Below are 25,120 nucleotides of genomic sequence, written 5' to 3' on the forward strand. Positions count from 1 at the left end.
CTCCAACAATTTAAACACGTCTTAAGTCACATCAGACATGGACCTCCAATAATATAAACACGTGTCTTTAGTCACATCAGATACTGGTATCCAATAATATAAACACGTGTCTTTAGTAACGTCAGACAGGTCTCCCAACATTATAAACATGTCTTTTGTAACGTCAGACATTGGTCTCCAACAAAATAAACACATGTTTTTAGTCACGTCAGACATTGGTCTCCAACAATTGAAACACATATTTTAAGTCACGTCAGAGATTGGTCTCCAACAATATAAACATGTGTCTTTAGTAACGTCAGACATGGATTTCCAACATTATAAACACATGATTTTAGTCACGTCAGACATGGATCTCCAACATTATAAACACGTATCTTTAGTCACGTCAGACATTGGCCTCTAACAATATAAAAACGTTACAAATCCATGTTAGAATAGTGGAATCGTGCTTGTTCCGTGTCTGTGTAAACTTAGATTATCTGAGATTATACTAGATCTATATGTTTTGAATTTTCAATATATCTTTCCCTTGGAGGCCGGAAAGACAAACAAGAACTTAGACATAATATTTTTTTTTTATTTTCAAATACAATTACTCACTACTTGTGGGTTATCTAGGTGTGCAGCAGTTAATTAATAAAGCTTATTATCAAGTCTGGTAATGCCTACCTACTGACAGAACTGTCCGCTTAATTCAGTTAAATAACATCGAATCCAATAACACAAAAACAGATGAAAACATAAAAAGGGAACAGTGTCACCTAGCCTCAATACAGAGCACCGCTTCATTCGACGTCAAAGATAACACCATACAGAGATACCTAACAAGTAAAGTTGATTTGTAAACATTACAGATGATACTAACTGTGGAACGTACAAAACGTCTGTCACAGTAGCTCATGTTTACATCGTAGACATATCGCTCACAGTAGTGTGCATCGTATAATATGCACTCTATATGACCGCATTTTATTTGCAAGGTTGGAATACAGTATGATAAAGAGCACGACACGGACAGAGGAGAAGAACAAACAACTATAAAATCGAGAGAACGGATAAAAATACACACTGGAAGGATGTATACAATATCAATTATACTGTGGATTGAAAATGATAGAGCACATGTCAACAACTGTGTAGAAACAAAATGAGAAATAAAAACGTGTATATATATTGTAATCCCAACGGCGTTACCGCTCAAGTTTAAATAGAGTATAAATAAATATAAATCCGTGTCCTTATATGTTACAGTTAAATGATTGATTAGAATAATGAATATATGATGTACTTGTACTATGACATGTATGACGATTATCAGATATATGAAAAGTGAGTTTATGCTTCCCATTTCCAAAGAACATCTGCTTTTGAAAGTCCTTTTTGTGGTCTCTTGTTTGCTACAACTGTTTCATTTGTAGCCAGAGTAGGAGCTTGTCTACGAGGAGTTGGTGGAAGCGATGGGAAATTTTTCGGTTTCTCGCCTGTTGAAACTAACACTTGATTAGGTGTCTGCATAGCATCTTGTTTAAACGGTGGTGGCGTTGTTAGTGCAGGCGTAGCTGGTTTAACAACGGGCCTTGTTTGATGAGGGGCATTTTGGTTTAAAAGATTGTCTCGCAACAGTTGTACTAAAACGTCGGTGATGTCCTTGTTCAATGTTGGTTCAGTAGGGAGTATCTGTGGTTGTATTTCTAACAAAATTGGTTTATTGACTACATCAATAGTAGGGCTTGGTTGCGATGCCGCAACTGCTGCCAAAAGATTTTCAGCCATAAGGCTATTTGCCATTGGACTGTCTGGCATTGACATTCTATTTGCTGCTAGACTGTTAATAAGATCTATTGCATTCGATGCCCCGATAGAGTTTTCAATACCTGCTACACCTATTACTGGTGGTTGCCTTTCGGTTTCATTCACTATCTGTATCGGTGGTCCCTGAGGCAAACTATTAAGTAATAAATTGTCAAAATTGTTTAAGGGAACAATGCGTAAAGATGAATCTTGCGATGGCTTTGTCGGTGTTATCGCAATCGTTGGTCTTACATTTTCAACAACTGTAGGTGGTTGTTGCGCATTCATCTGAGCTAATAGTTCTTCGATGGTTTTTTCGATAGCGTTACGATTTTCTGATGGGCTTACTAAAGCAACTGGTCTGGCCCCATTGCCGGGATTAACTGGAGTTTCAGGAATCGTTTTCCAAACACTTCCAGAAATACCAATTATTCGATTTGTCTCTTGATTGTTGCCCCCAGTTATAGTATTCAGGCTACTGCGTTCGCTTTTTAATATTGCATTTTGAGCTATTGTCGACTGAAGGTCGTTTATACTTCCACTTATTGAATTCGTAGCTATGGCTCGTCGATTACTTGCAGCTGTTATTCCTGTATTAACTCTAGATCGCTCAAGGATATCCGCTGATGGTTGAATGCCAACTGCCGTTCGTGGAAGGGAATTCACAGGACTTTGAATTTCTATAGCTGTCCGTTGTCGTTCATTTCCTGGACGTTGAACACCGACGCCAATTGATGTCCTTTGCCGACCAGCTTCATCCACACCGACAGCTATTCTCGGGTTGGTCGTTCCTTGAACTCCAACTGATAATCGTTGTCGGTCATTTCCTGAACGTTGAACACTTATTGCTGTTCTTTGGCGATCACTATTTTTAACGCCTATCGATGGATTCTGACGATCGGTTACCGAACTTTGAATGCCTACAGATGTTCGTTGACGTCCATTACCTGAACGTTGTACACCAATCGTTTGTCGGTCGTTTCCAGCGCGTTGAACGCCGATCACTGTTCTTTGTCGATCACTACTTTGAACGCCTATTGATGGTCTTTGGCGGTCGACCTCTTGAATTCCAACTGGTGTCCGTTGTCGGTCGTTTCCAGCGCGTTGAACGCTAATCACTGTTCTTTGCCGATCACTATTTTGAACGCCTATCGATGGTCTTTGGCGGTCGACCTCTTGAATTCCAACTAGTGTCCGTTGTCGGTCGTTTCCAGCGCGTTGAACGCCGATCACTGTTCTTTGCCGATCACTACTTTGAACGCCTATTGATGGTCTTTGGCGGTCGACCTCTTGAATTCCAACTGGTGTCCGTTGTCGGTCGTTTCCAGTGCGTGAAATACCAATGGATGGTCTTTGCCTGTCATTGCTTTGAACTCCTATGGATGGTCTTTGGCGGTCTACCTCCAAACTTTGAATTCCCACTGGTGTCCGTTCTCCTGTTTGTGTGCGTTGACGGTCACTTCCAGCGCGTTGAACACCGATCGATACTCTTTGTCGATCACTACCTTGAACGCCGATCGATGGTCTTTGACGATCGACCTCTTGAATGCCAACAGGTGTCCGTTCTACTGATGTTCGTTGGCGGTCGTTTCCAGCGCGTTGAATACCAACTGTTGTTCTCTGCCTATCACTGCTTTGAACTCCTATGGATGGTCTTTGACGATCAACCTCTAAACCCTGAATCCCCACTGACGTCCGTTGACGATCGTTACTTAAACGTTGGACGCCAATTACAGTTCTTTGACGATCAGCATTTGCAACTCCAATCGCTGTTCTTTGCCTATCAATTGATTGCCCTTGAACTCCTATTCCTGGCCGTGGACGGCTGCTTCTTCCATTTTGTACTGATAGAGTTGATACTCCTACTGGCATCCGTTGACGGTCATTACCGACAGTTTGACCATTTAATATTGCCCTTTGACGATCAGCATTTAGAACACCAACTGCTGGTCGTTGACGGTCGCTGCCTACAGCCTGAACTCCTACAATTGTACGCTGTCGACTTGCACCTACGCTTTGAACCCCTGTAGCTCGGCGGTCGGGTCCGGTCCCTGTACTTTGGACTGAAATTGGCGTTCGCTGACGATTATTTCCTGTGCCAAGTATACTTGCTGCTATTCTTTGACGATCACGACTTTCAGCCCCTACACCCACTCTTTGGCGATCACTACCTACATTTTGAACTCCAATCGCTGTTCGCTGGCGCTCATTTCCTGCATCATTCACGCCTACTGCTGTTCGTCGTCTGGTTGGTGCTATGTTTTGAATTCCTACAGGGTTACGTTGACGATCCCTTCCAGGACCCTGAATGCCAATCACACTGCGTTGACGATCATTTCCTGATACACCTGAATTTTGAACACCTATAGTGGTTCGTTGTGCCCCTTCTGCAGGATTTTGTCGGTCTGTGCCAGATCCTTGAAGTCCAATTGCTGTCCTTGAACGAGAACCACTTCTTTGGACACCTCTTTGTCCTTCCGCCATGCGGTTCCTATTATTAAAAGAATCTACTGCAATGTTTCGTCTTAGATTCGAATTTCTTGACAAACGAGTTGCTTCAGAACTTTGAAATCTACCACCGTTAGCTAGCCTTGCATCAGCCTGGGCACGTCCACGACCTCTTTCAGTGGTCTGAATGTTGGTCGCCACTCCTGAATTTCCACGGGAACGCCCTGTATCTGATATACGCCGTCGCAAGGTTTCCACTAATCCCGGTTCTCGAGAGCGTATGAGTGCCGGGTCTCTGATCTGTGTTTGCAGTACGTCTCTCTGAAATGGGTCATTTGTGCCCAATTGATCTCTTGTAAGAAGAAGCTCCGCTTCATTTCTTAACTGCTCTCTTGCCATTGAACGAATTCTGTTTTGTGAATCTAGCGATCCGGGGTCTGGTAACTGTTCAGATAAAATCATCGCATCTAGTGCCCTTTCCTGTGGTGTTCGTGTGTCCTCCATAGGTCTTCCTCGAAATCTTTCCTGAACTCCCACAGTTCGTGTACCCCTTGGAATCGAAGCTCTTCCTCCTCTTAGTCTCCGATCTTGTATCTCGATGATATCGAAAGGATTCGCAGTTGGAGGCAGAGGACTGACGTCGACAAGGGTATCAACCGGAAATTGATTTGATCGATTAGGAATACTTCCTGCGCGATCTACAGCGATTGATCTTTCTCTTCCATTTCTACTTAAAGAGCGATCTCTTGTATTTCTAAGGCGATCTATTGAGCCAATCGCATTATCCCTGTTATTGATTGCAGCCACTGGGCGATCTCGAGAAGTAGATGGACGGTCTCGCCTGACGTTTCGCATTCGCTGTCTTTGTCGGGCTATACGGTTTTCATTTCGAATATCGTTTGATCCTGTGTTAAATGATAAGGGATTATCAGTGACTGTAGAACGCCGTGGTTCCTGTGGTCTTTGTCTACCGTTTCCACTTCGTGTTAAGCCAGACATCATTCCGAATAACGAATTAATCATACCTCCAAGTCCACCGCCATTTCCTCCGTCACTATCACTCGTGTCAATCATTTGAAGCAATTTTCTAGATGTAAATTTAGAATTTTCCTCGGTATTAATTTCTTCATTTCCGGGTTTCGACTGAGTTTTACTGTCTTTGTTTTTTCTGGTCTGTTTTGTTGATGGAGACATGTTTTGTTTTGTTCTTTTCGTTCCCGACTGCATCTTACCAGATGGAGCACCAGTTGCGGTACTAGGAGTTGTTATTATTTGTTCAGTATTTGGATTGTTATAGGGTACATTTGAGGGGTTTTTATTTGGCGTAGCATCGTTTTTTTTATCTGTTGTAGCAACTTTTTTAGCTGATATATCAGCTTGATTGACCGGGACATTTTGTGTTTTATCTTTGAGATTTTCAAGGGAAGTTTGTTTCCCTGTCAAAACTGCAGCTCCAGACTGGCTGGATGATAGCTGGAGATCGTTCATATCAGGGGGGCTGAATACAGGTGGCGTCCCCGGGGAAACTGAATTTGCTAATTTTCTCGCGTCCTTTCCTTTTGTTAATATAGAAGAGCTAAGACGTGCACCGCCATCTTTTGGGTTTGAGGTTTTCACTTTCTTCATGATTTTCCCAGATTGTGTTCCAACAATCCTGTTATCGTCCTTCAAATCAGCGGATTTGGTTTTAACTACCGCTTTCATCAGTGGAACCGTCTGATCTGTATCTTTAATCACAGACTTTGTTTGTTTTGCATTAGATTTTAAAGTGCTTTTGTCCGAAGCTGTCTTTAGCTCGTCTAGAACTTTAGCTTTTCCGATGATATTCTTACGACCTTTGACTACCCGTGTGAATGAATCGCTTAGAACTGTACCCGTTACAATCGGAATTGGCGCTTTATTACTATTTGTATTTTTTCCAACGGGTTTCACCTTTTCAACTTGTGTAATTGGTAGTATTTGGGCTTTCGCGTTCGATTTTTGATCTTGTGGATGATTTACAGGTTTCTTTGAATTTACTTTAATTAACGGCTCTGTATGCATTGAAGATGACTTTAACAGTTTATCTCCCTCGCTGGATACCACTTTTTTCACTACCTTTTTATTTGGACTTATTATAGCATCACTTAATACCTCGATTTTAGGATCGCTTACAACTGTTGTTTTCACATCCTTTTTACGATTACGGACTTTCATTCCACCTTCTGGATTATTTTGTCCTGTCTTGGTCACTAGGCTGCTTTGATCTTTCGCATTCTTCAAAAGAGATTTGCCCTGTATAGATGACGTTCCCACGAGTGGAGCACCTTGCAATGTATCTGTTTGACCTACGGTCTCAATCTGGACTATGTTCGAGCTGACCCGGTGTGCTGAATCTGGTGCGACACTGTCAGAAGATATTTTTTCGGAAGTTACTACATGTGTTGATTCTGGAGCGAGGATATCAGGAGATGTTTTGTCGGAAGTTACTGGATGTGTTGAATCTGGAGAGATGATATTAGACGAAGTTTGGAGCGCATCTGTTGCTGGGTCAGTTCTGTTGAGCTCACGGACAATACTCCGTAAAATAGGGTATGTTTCCCCGTCGCCACATTGATCTCCTCTGAAGTCGTCCAATGCAAGTGCCCATACCATTATCCCGCCAAACTTATAATTCTTGAACCACTTCACCTTGAAAGTAAAAGGATTTAAATCAAATAAGCATGTAGTTTAAAAAGCAAAAACCAAATACATAGGATAGTAACAATTGTTTATCAGGTATGTAGGAATATTGAGAAAATAAAAGCTTTAGAAAAATGTTTCTATTGTATGCTGTTTTTCATACTGAAAGCCCCTTTAACAAAACACTTCGTGATTTAATTTCGTTTAGCCTAGTTACCTTCTCTTTAATGCTTTGCTCATTATCAAAGCCGATCCACTGATCTCCAAGTACGAGATGAGGAACTTTTTGTACGTCATCCCAGGTCACTACTGCTCCATATTTTTGCATCTTGCAAATCTATAAAAGAATACACGAATCAAATCAAAAGTGAACAGATTCAAAAAGACAATATTTAACACATAGCATTAATGGTTTCTGTGTATTTACGGCTAACTATTTACGGATATAACTTCCTTTTTTTTAAATTGTTTTTGTAGCAGTCTTTATAAAGTTTTTATTGACTTTAAAAGAACCTTCGGAAAGATTTTTTCTTGTACACAGAATACTAGAATACTCAGAAATGTTCTTTTTTACATGTCGTTGTAAAGGTTGAAGTTTGCCACTACGTGGAAGATTGGTCTCGTATTGACGACGGTATCGTGGTTAAATTGTGCTGAATCTTATTAACATATCATATAATACTTGTTTTGTATCATGATTTAAAGTAAACTATTTGTTTCTTTTCTTCGGTTTCCCCAGAGTATCCGCCTGTTAACACTAATAAAATTTACGATCTTTGAATACAAGACAATATGAATAAGGATTCGGAATGAATACAAAGCGTACCTCATAATACGCCAAGAATCCAGTTTCTTTCGTATAAGAACCGATGACACTTCCACCGCTAGCAAGATCGCCGACTGCTTTCTTGCTGGCATCGCTTAGAGTATACCCTCGACCAAACTGTGGAAACCCGAGGATGAGTTTACTGGCTTTTGCGCCCATGCGAATCCAATAGTTCATCGTCCAAGCCTACAGAAGATGTAATCATGGTTAATACATTGTAGGCAGTGGATATTTCAGGAACAATGGTATATATGTTGTAAAGAACGTCAGGTACAGGGTGTGTTAGACAGGGTATGTAAACAATGATAACCATATTGTATGGCCAGCGACGTTCTAGTACGGATTATGACTATACAGCGGGGTCGTCCATGAGTATTGTACATATATCGGGGTCAAAATGAGAGGAGCGTTCAGAAATCGACGTGATAGTAATTTACATAACGCGTGCAATGGTAACAGTATTTTACAGAAACCGTAGCCATGTTAACGATATTGTAGGGAAATTTGTTTTCATAGTTTTCTATAATAAGCGTTGATATGGTAAGAGTCGTCGCCATGGTGAGAGTATTGTAAGAAAACGAGACGCATTTACAGTTTTGTACAGAAAATAAGGCCGCAATAACAGTATTGTACAGGAAAAAAATGAGCATGTAAAGTTTTGTACAGAAAGCGGGGCCATGAACAGTCAATATTGCTGACGGTTCGTAATCTACTTAGATTAGAACTGATGATTTGTTAAAAGGGGATATTTAATTGGAAATATTAGCAAATGATATAAAACGAACCACGCTTTGTACAAGTTCAAATATGCTAAAATAAATTAACGATTTCCGTAATCTAGTCAAAACTATCCGAATTTGCGGTATGCCAACATGAATACAAACCGCTTTGGTTCGAGGACAAAGTTCAAAGTTTTTTCTTGATATGTTGTCTGAAATCCATTGTCTGAAAATAACAGTAAATGATCACTAACTACTGAAAATAAACATCAAACTCTCACCACATTTAGTTTGGACTGGTATTCGGTAGTATCTTCGTTTCGTTTGAAGAGGGCGCTATGGTGACCAATAGTTTTCTCCCAACTTCCATGGTAGTTGTATGTCATCACGTTTATCATATCACAGTACCTGAAAACAGAAGTGGACAGATACACAATATATACTTTAAATGATTGAATATGCACTGAGATAGTATTATCTTTTTACAATCAAACTTCTGTAAAAGTGGATATTTTCGCGTGTGGAATTTTTCGCTTAGCCAGCTTCCAAAGTGTTCGCGGTGTGGATATTTTCGCGCCGTCAAGATATTTTTGCGCTAACTTGTATCTTTTATATTTAGTATTTTTATGTGTTAATATATTCGCGTGTGGAAATTTTCGCGGAGATTTACTGATAGCGAAATAAGCGAAAATTTCCACACCGCGAATATTTCCACTTTTACAGTATACTACTATACTGATAAGCGTGGCGGTTCTCCTAAACCTATCTATGCTGCCACGTTGACACACTCTCTTACATCACACTGTTCTCGTAGCAATCACACTGTCAGTCTATTTCCCTATTCGATTCGAAGATCGATATTTCCCCCGTTATGCCGAGTTTTAAACATGTGAACATGATATTGTTTGAATTCAATCTTAATGTACATTAAATATGTCGCCGAAATAATAAAAATAATTATACAACTGCTAACAGTTCTGTTTTGTTCGGTACACATATCTTATTCCCACATCTAATAAGTATCATTATGTTTATGCTTAGCCCAGATTAGAATATAGTCTAAATCATACAGCTAAGGGTAAAGTTAATATTAATAATAGTGGCTAAATACGTCGAATTGGGGCTAAACGTGAATAGACATCTTCATCGTTGTCAACGTTTAGCTGTATCATGTAAAGGATGTAAACTTCACTCACAACGACACGTCGGGCACCTTGTACCCATAGTCGATCTTATCCTGGCTGGCTGGCACTGCAATAGACAGCAGGAGTTTATCCCGTCCAACAGCTCGCTCCTCCTTTTCAAATACAGTACTGACCTCCTACAATCCAATCAAACTATAAGACGCATGTTTTTTTTCGATGAAAATTGTAACAAAAACACAATTTAATATAGTAGCATTGCAATGTTGGATAAGTGCAAACTACCTGCTTAAAAATTAACTGACCACACCCTGTCGATCACCAGTCAACTTATTTTACGTCTCTGGAAACCAACACTTATCAACCAATATTATTTCTAAAACAACACTTATCAACCAATTTTAATTCTAAAACAACACTTATCAACCAATTTTAATTCTAAAACAACGCTTATTAACCAACTTTAATTCTAAAACAACACTTATCAACCAATTTTAATTCTAAAACAACGCTTATTAACCAACTTTAATTCTAAAACGACAGTTAAATCATTTTACTTCTGAAACAACACTTACCAACACATTTTGCTTCCGATTCAATACTTTTCAACCCATTTAATTTTTGCAACAACACTTATAAACCAATTTTATTCTGAAACAACACTTATCAACTTATTCTAATTCTGAAACCATGACTTATCAACCCACTTTACCTCTGAAACAACATTTATTAACCCATTTCACTTCTGAAAAAAACATTTATCAATCCATTTTACCTCTGAAAGAACACTTATCATCACATTTCAATTCTGAAACAACATTAATAAACCAATTTTATTCTGAAACAACACTTATCAACCAATTCTGATTCTGAAACCAACACTTATCAACTCATTTTACTTCTGACAAGTTACCTTTCAACCCTTATATTTATATTAATGTGCCCCAACAATACTGCATGGCTCTCTTTCATACTATTCTGTAAACTACTTTCCCAGCTAACTATTGTGACCATTTGTTATTACGCTGTTTATAACTCTTCAATTTGGAGGGGAAAATAACAATCGAAGGATTTAATTCCACTTTGGCGCCGTTCTTAATTATCTTATAATTAATGATTACACTTTTTAAACCAAACCCTGTGACGTGTTGATGTAGAGGACATACCTTCAGTAGAAGAGAAAGATTATCTCTATCATAGGGAGAACCTCCTCTGCTCCCGGGGAATTCCCAGTCAATATCGAGGCCATCAAAATACCTCTTTCGGAGGAAAGTTACTGTACTCGTAGCGAATTCTTTTCTCCCTGTTTGGGTTGCTGCCATATCTGAGAAAGGTTTCCCGCCTGCATTCCATCCACCAACCGAAAGTAATACTTTCAACTTTGGATTAACTTTCTTCAGGTCGGTCACATGTTCATATCTAAAATACAGACATTAATTATTGTAATCGCCCTAAATGTAAGCATTTAATTATCAGTTTTGTATTATGGAGAATCACGTAAGATATTATCCAAGAGCACTAACGACCTCTGAAAATATTTACTGTACCGTTCCCGTGTACTGGTCAGCGGGCTGATCCCAGTTTTATTACTGTTCTGTCAAATTTTTTTTTTTTCAGTATATGTGAAAGTATAACTTTGTTATTGGAAACTGAAAGACGAGGAAATTTATAATTTCCGCGAACTTTTCTGAAACTTGGCTAGATATGCTACCAATGGCAATATACTATCATTTTATATAGAATAGGTAAGCGTGTAAATACTAGCAGACATGTATACAATACAGGTACATTATGTACGTAAAAGATTTATACTTAGATGACAGGTGCCCCATATATCAGTGTTGGAAGTTTTAGAAGGGGGAGAGAAAAGACAGCTAACATTAAATTCTGAGATTTTTGTCCCCTAAACAAAGTGTTCGGTTAATAATACAATAAACATAGGTGTGAAATAACAGGTGTCCGAAGAGTTAATAATCGCCATGCCGTGTATGGCCGAGCACCTGGAGGTTGTTTATGCCTCGCTGGACACGTCACGTCCGTACATACTTTATGTGTAATTAACGACCATCTTACGACAAACACGTTCAACAATATAATGATCACATGGGTGATATACGTCCAGAAACATCACGATCGGTCACCTGGACAAGTTTAGGAAAGTCCAAAACAAGTAACACAACAATGGCCCGAGATCTCTTTGATGATCAAACTTCGGGTACGTTTAATTTAACTTTGTTGATATTTGTATAAGGAATAAACAAGATAGAGTATACACCATTAATGAATAATTCATTCATTCATTCATACATCGGTATATACAGAATGTGAGGTTATATTCACTTTGAATTTTTGTTCACTCCGACTAAGATATCAAATCACACAAGCTTAGGTAATGTTTGAGTTAGGATCCTAAATACAAACGCATGTTTATTTTAGTCGTATGAAAAAGGTTTAAAGACGAGAAAATAAATCCAAAGCGGTCTTGAAAGCCGACTACGACGATACATCGACTGTCTATATATTTTAGCGTGGCATGCACAGCGCAGTATGACTGGTCGACAGTTCTGTGAACAATATTAACTATAATTGTTTCATTGAAAAATCATTCAAAAATATCTCTACGTGAAATAAGAGAAGCGTTTTCAGTCTCGTATTCCCGTATGTTTTAATTACTTTCCATTTTTCAAATTAAATAACTGAACTTGAGAATTGTCTTCACTTTATAGAAGTCATTGTCCAATGCTTGTGCTCATTGTAGAAAAGTTAATTGTATGTTACCATAAATATAAATTTTTGATAACAATAGACTTTATTCAATCTCACAGAAATTATCTCTGTAAGAATATGTCTTACAGATTAGAAATGTTCACCATTACAACAATGAGACAATTTATTACTTAAAACCTTTGAAGGCTAAATATTTTATTATCTTACTTTTTTTTATGTAAACAATGCTTCCTTTGTCTTCATGTATTCTTGTGTTATATATGTATTGATGTTTTTTGGAATAAATATAAAAAGATTTCTGGATGAAAACATCAACAACTATAACCTATAATTGTTGACAAATCAGACTGTCGTTTTAAAACAGATCTAAGATAAATAGCTGACTTCTGTTCCACAGTCGATACAGTGTCCCAGGCTCAGTTACACCCGGGACAAAGACACTAGGCCACATCAATCAATTAATCACAGTCGATACAGTGTCCCAGGCTCAGTTACACCCGGGACAAGGACACTAGGCCACATCAATCAATTAATCACAGTCGATACAGTGTCCCAGGCTCAGTTACACCCGGGACAAAGACACTAGGCCACATCAATCAATTAATCACAGTCGATACAGTGTCCCAGGCTCAGTTACACCCGGGACAAAGACACTAGGCCACATCAATCAATTAATCACAGTCGATACAGTGTCCCAGGCTCAGTTACACCCGGGACAAGGACACTAGGCCACATCAATCAATTAATCACAGTCGATACAGTGTCCCAGGCTCAGTTACACCCGGGACAAGGACACTAGGCCACATCAATCAATTAATCACAGTCGATACAGTGTCCCAGGCTCAGTTACTACCGGGACAAGGACACTAGGCCACATCAATAAATTAATCACAGTCGATACATCGTCGATAATTTTCAAGTGTCACACCTTGTTAATAAAGTGGGAGTATAGGGCTAACATTTTTATAGATACTAACCTGACACAGACGCCTGTTGTCTTATAACAGTATGTTTTCTGTATACACTGTATTATACAGTATGTTTTCTGTATACACTGTAATATACAGTATGTTTTCTGTATACACTGTAATATACAGTATGTTTTCTGTATACACTGTATTATACAGTATGTTTTCCGTATACAATGTAATATACAGTATGTTTTCCGTATACACTTTAATATACAGTATGTTTTCTCTATACACTGTATTATACAGTATGTTTTCCGTATACAATGTAATATACAGTATGCTTTCCGTATACACTGTAATATACAGTATGTTTTCTGTATGCACTGTAATATACAGTATGCTTTATGTATACACTGTAATATACAGTATGTTTTCTGTATACACTGAAATATAGAGTATGTTTTCTGTATACATTGTATTATACAGTAGGTTCTCTGTATACACTGTAAAATACAGTATGTTTTCTGTATACACTGTACTATACAGTATGTTTTCTGTATACACTGTAATATACAGTATCTTTTCCGTGTACACTGTAATATACAGTATGTGTTCTGTATACACTGTATTATACAGTATGTTTTCTGTATACACTGTAATATACAGAATGTTTTCTGTATACACTGTAATATACAGTATCTTTTCTGTATACACTGTAATATACAGTAAGTTTTCTGTATACACTGTAATATACAGTATATTTTCCGTATACACTGTAATATACAGTATGTTTTCTGTATACACTGTAATATACATTATGTTTTCTGTATACACTGTAATATACAGTATGTGTTCTGTATACACTGTATTATACAGTATGTTTTCTGTATACACTGTAATATACAGAATGTTTTCTGTATACACTGTAATATACAGTATCTTTTCTGTATACACTGTAATATACAGTAAGTTTTCTGTATACACTGTAATATACAGTATATTTTCCGTATACACTGTAATATACAGTATGTTTTCTGTATACACTGTAATATACATTATGTTTTCTGTATACACTGTAATATACAGTATCTTTTCTGTATACACTGTAATATACAGTATCTTTTCTGTATACACTGTAATATACAGTAAGTTTTCTGTATACACTGTAATATACAGTATATTTTCCGTATACACTGTAATATACAGTATGTTTTCTGTATACACTGTTTTATACAGTACGTTGTCTGTATACACTGTAATAGAATAATGTTTTCTGTATACACTGTAATATACAGTATGTTTTCTGTATACACTGTAATATACAGTATGTTTTCTGCATACACTGTGATATACAGTATGTTTTCTGTATACACTGTAATATACAGTATGTTTTCTGTATACACTTTAATATACAGTATGTTTTCTGTATAAACTGTAATACACAGTATCTTTTCTGTATACACTGTAATATATAGTATCTTTTCTGTATACACTGTAATATATAGTATCTTTTCTATATACACTGTAATATATAGTATCTTTTCTGTATACACTGTAATATATAGTATCTTTTCTGTATACACTGTATTATTCAGTATGTTTTCTATATACACTGTAATATACAGTATCTTTTCTGTATACACTGTAATATATAGTATCTTTTCTATATACACTGTAATATATAGTATCTTTTCTGTATACACTGTATTATTCAGTATGTTTTCTATATACACTGTAATATACAGTATCTTTTCTGTATACACTGTAATATATAGTATGTTTTCTGTATACACTGTAATATATAGTATCTTTTCTGTATACACTGTAATATAAGTATCTTTTCTGTATATACTGTATTATTCAGTATGTTTTCTATATACACTGTAATATATAGTATCTTTTCTGTATAGCCTGTAATATACAGTATCTTTTCAATATTCATTATAACATGCCAAATGTTTTTTGCATCCATTGTAATATACAGTATGTTTTATGTATACACTGTAATATATAGTATCTTTTCTGTACACTGTTATATATACAGAACGTTGTCTGTATACACTGTAATAGAATAATGTTTTCTGTATACACTGCAGTATCTACAGTTTGTTTTCTGTATACACTGTAGTATACATTATGTATTCTGTACACTGTAATATATACAGTATTTTTTCTGTATAGACTGTAATATACAGTATGTTTTCTGGATACACTAATAAACAGTATCTTTTCTGTATACACTGTAATATACAGTATCTTTTCTGTATACACTGTAATATACAGTATCTTTTCTGTATCCACTGTAATATACAGTATGTTTTCCGTATACATTATAACATACAGTATGTTTTCCGTATACACTGTAATATACATATATATGTACAGTATGTTTTCTCTATACACTGTTATACACAGTATGCTTTCTGTAATAATTTACAATTTGGCTTTTTCCTGTAATTCATTGTACTATACAGTATGTATTCTGTGCACTGTAATATATACAGTATTTTTGTTTTTGCAAAACGTTGTTATACTCTGTATGTTTACAATATGCATCCTGTTAAGATGAATACAGTTCTCTGTAATACACTTTGTGGCCATATATGCATGCATGAGGCGTTTCCATGGCGACAGCTTACAATGTATTGATATACTGATATTCGTTAACTAATTAACGACAATGCTGTCAACTGAATACATCTTTGAAATGTCGAACGTTAAAGCCACTCTATGGTTTTGTTTATATAAAGATATAAAGCTTATAATCAACTTTATAATCCCTTATGAATGTGTCTTCATGTAACTCCCTCTAAATCTAGACAGTTACGTCAATAATTCATAACGAAAGTATGTACATGTAATAAGTTTCTAAAAATAGAACGTGAATCAACCGTGCGCGAGCCGAGTTATATCGCCAAAATAAAAAACAGAAAAGGCATAAGTTTGTTTATTTTCTTGCGAGAAGTTTCACAGCTATTTTATCAAAATTTACATGCTACGAAAACAAAGGGAAGCTTTCAGAATAGATATCAAAGTTTCTGATGCAGATTTAATTGACACATTGAATTATATAAATAATAAATTATATCAATGCTTCATCATTCCATCTAAAACAGGAACAATATCAATTTACTTAAAAAGCGTTAATATTTGCCACCAGGTACAGTATTATTGTTAGCCACATAGCTGTTCATCGTACCTCCAAAACTTGTTTTTATAAAATGTAAATAATTTGCAAGGAGGTTGTACAAGGCCATGGAGTTACAGCAGATCTGTTCATCAAGCTGAATTATCTGATATGCCACTCGCCTAAGGTAAATGACACAAGACATTATCCAGCTTGTTTTATGTGTTTCTTTATAGGAGTGGGGGTGGTAAGTGTGTCACTGCGTCCATCACAACTGTGGATACCATAGCTACACTACGTAGTATGTCACTCCGTCCGTCACAACTGTGGTTACCATAGCTACACTACGTAGTGCGTCACTCCGTCCGTCCGACACAACTGTGGATACCATAGCTACACTACGTAGTATGTCACTCCGTCCGTCTGTCACAACTGTGGATACCATAGCTACACTACATAGTATGTCACTCCGCCCGTCACAACTGTGGTTACCATAGCTACACTACATAGTATGTCACTCCGTCCGTCCGTCACAACTGTGGATACCATAGCTACACTACATAGTATGTCACTCCGTCCGTCCGTCACAACTGTGGATACCATAGCTACACTACGTAGTGCGTCACTCCGTCCGTCACAACTGTGGTTACCATAGCTAAACTCCATAGTGTGTCACTCCGTCCGTCCGTCACAACTGTGGATACCATAGCTACACTATGTAGTATGTCACTCCGTCCGTCACAACTGTGGTTACCATAGCTACACTACGTAGTATGTCACTCCGTCCGTCCGTCACAACTGTGGATACCATAGCTACACTACATAGTATGTCACTCCGTCCGTCCGTCACAACTGTGGATACCATAGCTACACTACATAGTATGTCACTCCGTCCGTCCGTCACAACTGTGGATACCATAGCTACACTACGTAGTATGTCACTCCGTCCGTCACAACTGTGGTTACCATAGCTACACTACGTAGTATGTCACTCCGTCCGTCCGTCACAACTGTGGATACCATAGCTACACTACATAGTATGTCACTCCGTCCGTCACAACTGTGGTTACCATAGCTACACTACACAGTATGTCACTCCGTCCGTCCGTCACAACTGTGGATACCATAGCTACACTACGTAGTGCGTCACTCCGTCCGTCCGTCACAACTGTGGATACCATAGCTACACTACGTAGTGCGTCACTCCGTCCGTCACAACTGTGGTTACCATAGCTACACTACGTAGTATGTCACTCCGTCCGTCCGTCACAACTGTGGATACCATAGCTACCCTACGTAGTGTGTCACTCCGTCCGTCCGTCACAACTGTGGATACCATAGCTACACTACGTAGTGCGTCACTCCGTCCGTCCGTCACAACTGTGGATACCAAAGCTACACTACGTAGTATGTCACTCCGTCCATCACAACTGTGGATACCAAACCTACACTACGTAGTGTGTCACTCCGTCCATCACAACTGTGTAAACCATAGCTACACTACGTAGTATGTCACTCCGTCCATCACAACTGTGGATACCAAACCTACACTACGTAGTGTGTTACTCCGTCCATCACAACTGTGGTTACCATAGCTACACTACGTAGTGTGTCACTCCGTCCATGACAACTGTGGATACCATAGCTAAACTCCATAGTGTGTCACTCCGTCCATGACAACTGTGGATACCAAACCTACACTACGTAGTGTGTCACTCCGTCCATGACAACTGTGGATACCATAGCTACACTACGTAGTGCGTCACTACGTCCGACACAACTGTGGATAACATAGCTACACTACGTAGTATGTCACTCCGTCCGACACAACTGTGGATACCATAGCTACACTACGTATTGTGTCACTGCGTCCATCACAACTGTGGATGCCATAGCTAAACTACGTAATGTGTCACTCCGTCCATCACAACTGTGGATACCATAGCTACACTACGTATTGTGTCATTCCGTCCGTCACAACTGTGGATACCAAACCTACACTACGTAGTGTGTCACTCCGTCCGTCACAACTGTGGATACCATAGCTACACTACGTAGTGCGTCACTCCGTCCGTCCGACACAACTGTGGATACCAAACCTACACTACGTAGTGTGTCACTCCGTCCGACACAACTGTGGATACCAAACCTACACTACGTAGTGTGTCACTCCGTCCATCACAACTGTGGTTACCATAGCTACACTACGTAGTGTGTCACTCCGTCCGACACAACTGTGGATACCATAGCTAGTGTACACTACGTAGTGTGTCACTTCGTCCATCGCAGCTGTGGATACCATAGCTACACTACGTAGTGTGCGTCATTTGAAGTTTTAAGCATACGTGTCTTGCGCAGTTGGTTGTCAACACGTTATGTAGCCACATTTATCAATTGTTCTGTCTATCTTAATTCCATTGTTAAGCAATTTCTTCATTTTGGTGCACTCTCCAATAAACGTTACTGAACAGTAATTCTGCAATTTCTGGGCACTCTCCAATAAACGTTACTGTACAGTAATTTCACAATTTCTGGGCACTCTCCAATAAACGTTACTGTACAGTAATTCCACAATTTTTGGGCACTCTCCAATAATCGATGCCGTTCAGTAAGGCCGTCATTTCTAGGCACTCTCAAATTATCGTTTCTGTACAGTAATTCCGTCATTTCTAGGCACTCTCCAAAAATCGTTGTTGTTCAGTAACTCCGGCATTTCTGGGCACTCTCAAATAACCGCTGACACAGACTGATTCCGTCGTTTCTTGCACTATCCGATAATTGTTAATTTAAAGTAATTACGTCATGTTTGGGTACTATCGAATAGTCGTTGACACAGACTGATTTCGTCATTTCTGGGCACTCTCCATTAATCATTATTGCACAGTAATATTCTGTCATTTCGGGGCACTTTAAATAATCGTTAATACAGAGTAATTTCTTCATTTCGGGGCATTCTCAACAAATCGTTACTGTAATTTTAGAAAAGTAACTCCGTAATTTCCTGGCACTCTCCGATATTCGTAATTGTACAGTAATATTCCATCATTTCTGGGCACTTTCCAATAACGATTGACACTGACTAATCCCATCGTTTCTTGACACACTCCGATAATCGTTAATATAGAGTAATTCAATCAGTCATGGACGCACTCCGATAATCGTTAATATAGAGTAATTCAATCAGTCATGGACGCACTCCGATAATCGTTAATATAGAGTAATTCAATCAGTCATGGACGCACTCCGATAATCGTTAATATAGAGTAATTCAATCAGTCATGGACGCACTCCGATAATCGTTAATATAGAGTAATTCAATCAGTCATGGACGCACTCCGATAATCGTTAATATAGAGTAATTCAATCAGTCATGGACGCACTCCGATAATCGTTAATATAGAGTAATTCCATCAGTGATGGACACACTCCGATAATCGTTAATATAGAGTAATTCAATCAGTCATGGACGCACTCCGATAATCGTTAATATAGAGTAATTCAATCAGCCATGGACGCACTCCGGTAATCGTTAATATAGAGTAATTCCATCAGTGATGGACACACTCCGATAATCGTTAATATAGAGTAATTCAATCAGTCATGGACGCACTCCGATAATCGTTAATATAGAGTAATTCAATCAGTGATGGACACACTCCGATAATCGTTAATATAGAGTAATTCAATCAGTCATGGACGCACTCCGATAATCGTTAATATAGAGTAATTCCATCGTTCGTTTCTGGACACTCTCCGATAATAGTAACTGTACATAATTTAATCCGTCATTTTGTCACTCTCCAATAATCGTTACCGCAGAGTTATATTCCATCAATTTTCTAGTGATAAATACTGTTTGCATTACTTTTGACCCCCTTTTCCATATGAGCTTTGCTGCTAGATATCACCATCATACAAATGTATACAGTGGTTTTACCGTGCCTGGACACAGGGACTTGAGAATCTGTTACAGTCTACATGTATTTAGACCTCTCCTAGTGTGTATAGCACATTTCCAGACGTTTTGGGGGGCTAGATTAAAATTCGGCAAAAATGACACCCCCGGTCTTCATTAGCTGTATATAATCATCACCGAGGATGTCATTTTTACCTAGCCCCTAAAACGTCTGAAAATGTGCTATACACACTAGGGGAGGTCCAAATACATGAATACTGTAACAAATTCTCAAGTCCCTGTGTTCCTGGACGTTACCAATGTCATCTCCTACAAACACACAGGAACCACGGTAAGAGCCCTAACAAAGGACGTGCTATTTCCTGTATTACAACGATGACGTGAAGACGTGTAGCGAAATAATTCGGTCATTAAACGTTCTACTGGTGTCAGTGTGACATCCTAAAGTAACCAGACATTTTCATACTCTAGATCTTACAAGTAGACCACGATGGGCCCTTGGGTCCCTTTCTTATTTTTCGAGTATATCGTAATTGATATAGGTCGTTGTAGCTTGTCCGATTTATAGGTCGGTTATACATGAATAGGTCGAATATAATAAACTGACTATTAGTTAAAGTTTAACTTATCTAATTAATAGGTCGAGTCGGACTTTTCTGACTAATAAATTTTAGACTAAGTATAACTTATCCGACTTATAGCCCGAGTATAACCTATCTGAATAAGGGTGGAATCAAACAGTTCTGATTTATGGGTGGAGTATACATAGCTCATTTCACTTACGTCTCGAGTATATATATTTTTTTTATTATTGTTATTACTTATGAGTCGATTATAGTTAATCTGACTTGTAGGTCGAGTATAAATTATCTGACTTATAGGTCTCTTGACGTACATACTGAATATTCCAATGATACACAATCTGGGAATTAGAAGTTACAAAAGATTAGTCAGCTTACCTCAGCTATGTGCGAGATAACATTTAAAGCTACATATAATGTATCGTGTACATATATGCACTATATAAAAGTACAAGATTGGTATGTTTTCTCGCTTTGTGACCTTTAAATTAAAAGATCATGGGCCGATTGACATAAGCCTATAAAAAGTCACTACTGTATAATTAGTAATATTCGCGAGCGATATAATTTCGCTGTATTCGCGGTCATTACAGGTAGATATCCAGCAAATGTTTACATTTCGGTGCTGCGCTAAATTTAATACCCGATAAATAAGTCACAGCTATAAAGTACCTTGTGATTTGTCATTACGGTAGAAATGTATTTAATCTAAAGTTTAAATAAGGATTAGTAATGTCAGTATAACTATCGTGAGATAATGTATAAATATTGGGCACCAGGTGAAAAATAAAAAAAAAAGTATTTATGTAACTAGTTTACAGTTATAATACGTACAAGCCTTTCTTCCACGGAACCGTTTCATCGTTCCACTCTCGAGCCACTATCCGGTTCCCGGCGAGTTTTGCGAATGCAAAAATGACGTGCGTGCACAGAAAGGGGTCGATATCCTTAGGTAGGAACTTTCCGACGTCGGGTCGGTACTGGGACCAGTTTGTGTAGTAGCAGACCTTCTTATAAGTCACACGATCCGCACATGCACAGTATATCAGAAAAAGTGTCACTGTAAAAATAAAAGGAGGAAATATATACATGAGTTTGCAATCAATATCGAGTACAGATAAGCATTAGATGTTCCAACAAGAAAACTTAATTCTAATTAATAGCATGTAAAAATATATACATAATTGTCCTTTGCTGTAGTTAAAGATGACCGCAGCTTCTTTGTAGACTTTATCAACCCATTCTCAAGAGCTAACTGAACAAAGCAAGAGTAATCGTAAGATTGAATAAAAGTATTATAAAAAAAATAGTGATATTCCTCAAAAATCGAGATTATCATGCATTTTTCGGCATAGCCGTATAATTTTCTTTTGGTCCCGGATATGACGCGACAGGTGGCGTTACTGGTCAGGATGAAGTATGTGATTGGTCAATGTAGCGGTAAGTGCAAAATGCAGATATGCAGTTAAAAAAGAAACAAAGATAAGATTGAATGCAGGCTGAATAAGTAGATTATCGTTTTAAATGACACATTAATAAAATCATATTCCTGACTCAAATGCAGTTTTATTATTACCAAAAATGATTAAAACTGATATAATTTTGCTATTCGTGCTAAAACGCTTTAGTTCGTTAATGTTTTTCACTATCAGTTTTACGTTATATTCATCGGCATTAAAACTATGCCGTTTATCTTCTTTTTTATATTTCTTGTTTCAAAATAAGAACGCCACTGTGGTAGCTAGAATCATCCTGTTTATTTCACAAAACTACTACATTTTGTAATTGTTAAAATTCATCGAAACATGAAATATTTACCGAGTTGTAGATTGAAAAGACTTAAGTTGTAAGTCATTAGAAGGAGCACTTAAGGCATTATAATCATTCCTCAAAATGTTTCTTACCCGAGATAAAATCCACGTAATGTAAAGGGTGTATGACGTCCCTACTACATTGGATCAATATTTTAGATACACACTAATACGTTTACACTAATTGAGATAAACACAAAACTTTAAAATCCAGATCCTCTGCATCCCCTAATGACCATAGCCACTGGATCATGAACAGTGTGTTGAGATACCCGATATGTGATCATACTGTATACCAAGATTCGTTAAAATTGAACTTTTCGAGCAACGGAACTTCACGCTAAACTTGAAGGTGAAATGTTGACGATGTGGAAGTGGATCTACTCAGGGTAAGTTTAAATGTGGATGACGTTATCATATTTTCTGTCAGATATCGATTATTTTAATACTTTTTGTGTTAATTTCAGAATTCATCTTGCAAAAAAAATCGCTTTATATAACAAAACAGTTATAGACTCTTGTTTAGGTTAATACAAGGCATTGTTAACCTAGACAAAGTCAATAACTGTATAAAATCAACCATCGGTTTGGAGTTTTTCCATCACACCCTCAGGATAGGCGAAGGTTCTATTTCTCGAGGTAAGTATAAACATGAATGACGTCATTATGATAGGATGTTGTGTAGATAATGTATTCAAGCTTAGTACAAATGTGTACGATGTTATCACATTTCGATATAGTGCTGATGGTGTACTCTAAGATAAGCATAAAAAAATGGCGTCGTTCTAGTCATCATAGGACAACGTCATCTCTTTATATTGATGCCTCCCGGAAAGAATATCTTGGTAGGGGGGCAAGCGCCTGTGACAGTTTCTCTGTATACACTTCTCCTCGTGATCAAAAACCAGTTACCCCCCCCCCCCCCCCCCCCCCCCCCCAAAAAAAATAAACAAAAAAAAATTAAAAAAACAAAACAAAACAAAAAAACATTGGTTTACTTGTAGCCAACGCAGTCGCTACCTTCTACAAAATCAAAATATATCAGAAATGAAAGCCATGATTCGTTATGGCTTACTTAAATGCTTTTAACTGACTTTGCATTTTAACATTTTGTTTCGTTGAATTTATTTTAATGGAAAGAGAAATTATATCATGAATATAATAAAGATTTCGTATATGAATTTTATGAATTTAAGTTATTCATTTTTGTGTTCTTGAGATGACGAATGAATATTAGTTGACACCGCTGTAGTGGAAAATCTGCACACACCGCTTACTCCACTGATTAATTCGCTAAATTATGCCGACGAGAAGGTCATTCTGTGTTATAAAATTACTTTTCGGTGTCAAATCTCAAATTACAGTTATAAATGTTTTGTGACAAGTTCGTGTAATACTATTAATAATATACGCTAGATTCTGTATAATTCCACAGAATGTTTGTCACGATCAGTTTTACCCTCAGGAAAATGCTTACCTGTAGAAATTATTACCTAACAATTGTAATTTGTAAAATATATTATGTTAAAGATAAAAATATGTTTTAATTAAAGTAATTTATGAGTCGCTTAGATACACTCGCATTGTTTTAATTGTACTTTGTGTCCATGGTAAGTTAATGGATTCAGTTTAAAGAATTACATTTCTTGGCTTTCTCAAAAGTGATCCGGCGCAACACAGAAAACACCTTTTCATCTTAAACTACTATAACATACACAAAGAAAAAAAATATATTCAATAACATAAATGGCAGGGATGAGATCTGTAATACATGTAGTTTGTGTATCTGGTACCCAATCGATTTATTTAAAACAATAAAATACGTTTAAATAAATGTGTAATAACACCTAACAAGCCTTATTCACCTAAGCATACTAATAATCGCACGCGAGAAATCACTGGAGCAATTTTCGTAATATACAATGTATATTCGTAACTAATCGTAAAATAGAATATTTATGGAAACTTACCTGTCAAAATGGATTTCAGGTCCATGATATAAATTAATCGAAAAATTAAACTCCTCTATAACAACACACACTGGAGTCACGTATCGCCTATTTCCGTAGCATTCTGAAGACATAAACGACCACCGTTAACATCCTGACCCGTCGTCCACTACGCAGTGCGTTCGATAACAACACCTATCGCTATCGTAACACAGCCGACAGCGAGACAAAGCATTGGGCCTGCACCGAATTATGATCGATCTCGTTTGTCACAGTATATTGCGTCTTGCTTGTCTCGTGTGCATAGATGACCATTAAATATCAGTACCCTCGTAGTTCCTGTTCGTCAGAATCTACCTGTCAGATGACCGACGTTTACGACCAGCGAGCATTCTAGCCGGCTGCACTGACCACGTTTACGAATAAACATGGCGTAATTATCCTATTAATGCTAACGTGTTAACCAAGATGTTGTCGGAAACATTATTTTCCATATTACAACCAAATT

General features: G+C 37.6%; 1 protein-coding gene across 1 annotated transcript; it reads right to left on the minus strand.

Annotated features, from left to right (window-relative positions):
* Positions 1-562: 562 nt before the first annotated feature.
* On the minus strand, positions 563-24,841 carry LOC117321389. The gene is made up of 8 exons (XM_033875834.1): positions 24,634-24,841; positions 21,687-21,912; positions 10,757-11,009; positions 9,645-9,769; positions 8,730-8,856; positions 7,730-7,915; positions 7,121-7,240; positions 563-6,912 (listed from the first exon to the last, which is right to left on the minus strand). Exons 1-8 carry the CDS (start codon positions 24,656-24,658, stop codon positions 1,339-1,341), a joined length of 6,636 nt encoding a protein of 2,211 aa, XP_033731725.1. The 5' UTR covers positions 24,659-24,841; the 3' UTR covers positions 563-1,338.
* Positions 24,842-25,120: the final 279 nt, after the last annotated feature.

This window comes from Pecten maximus, chromosome 2 (assembly GCF_902652985.1).
Source record: "Pecten maximus chromosome 2, xPecMax1.1, whole genome shotgun sequence".
Classification (NCBI taxonomy): Eukaryota; Metazoa; Mollusca; class Bivalvia; order Pectinida; family Pectinidae; genus Pecten; species Pecten maximus.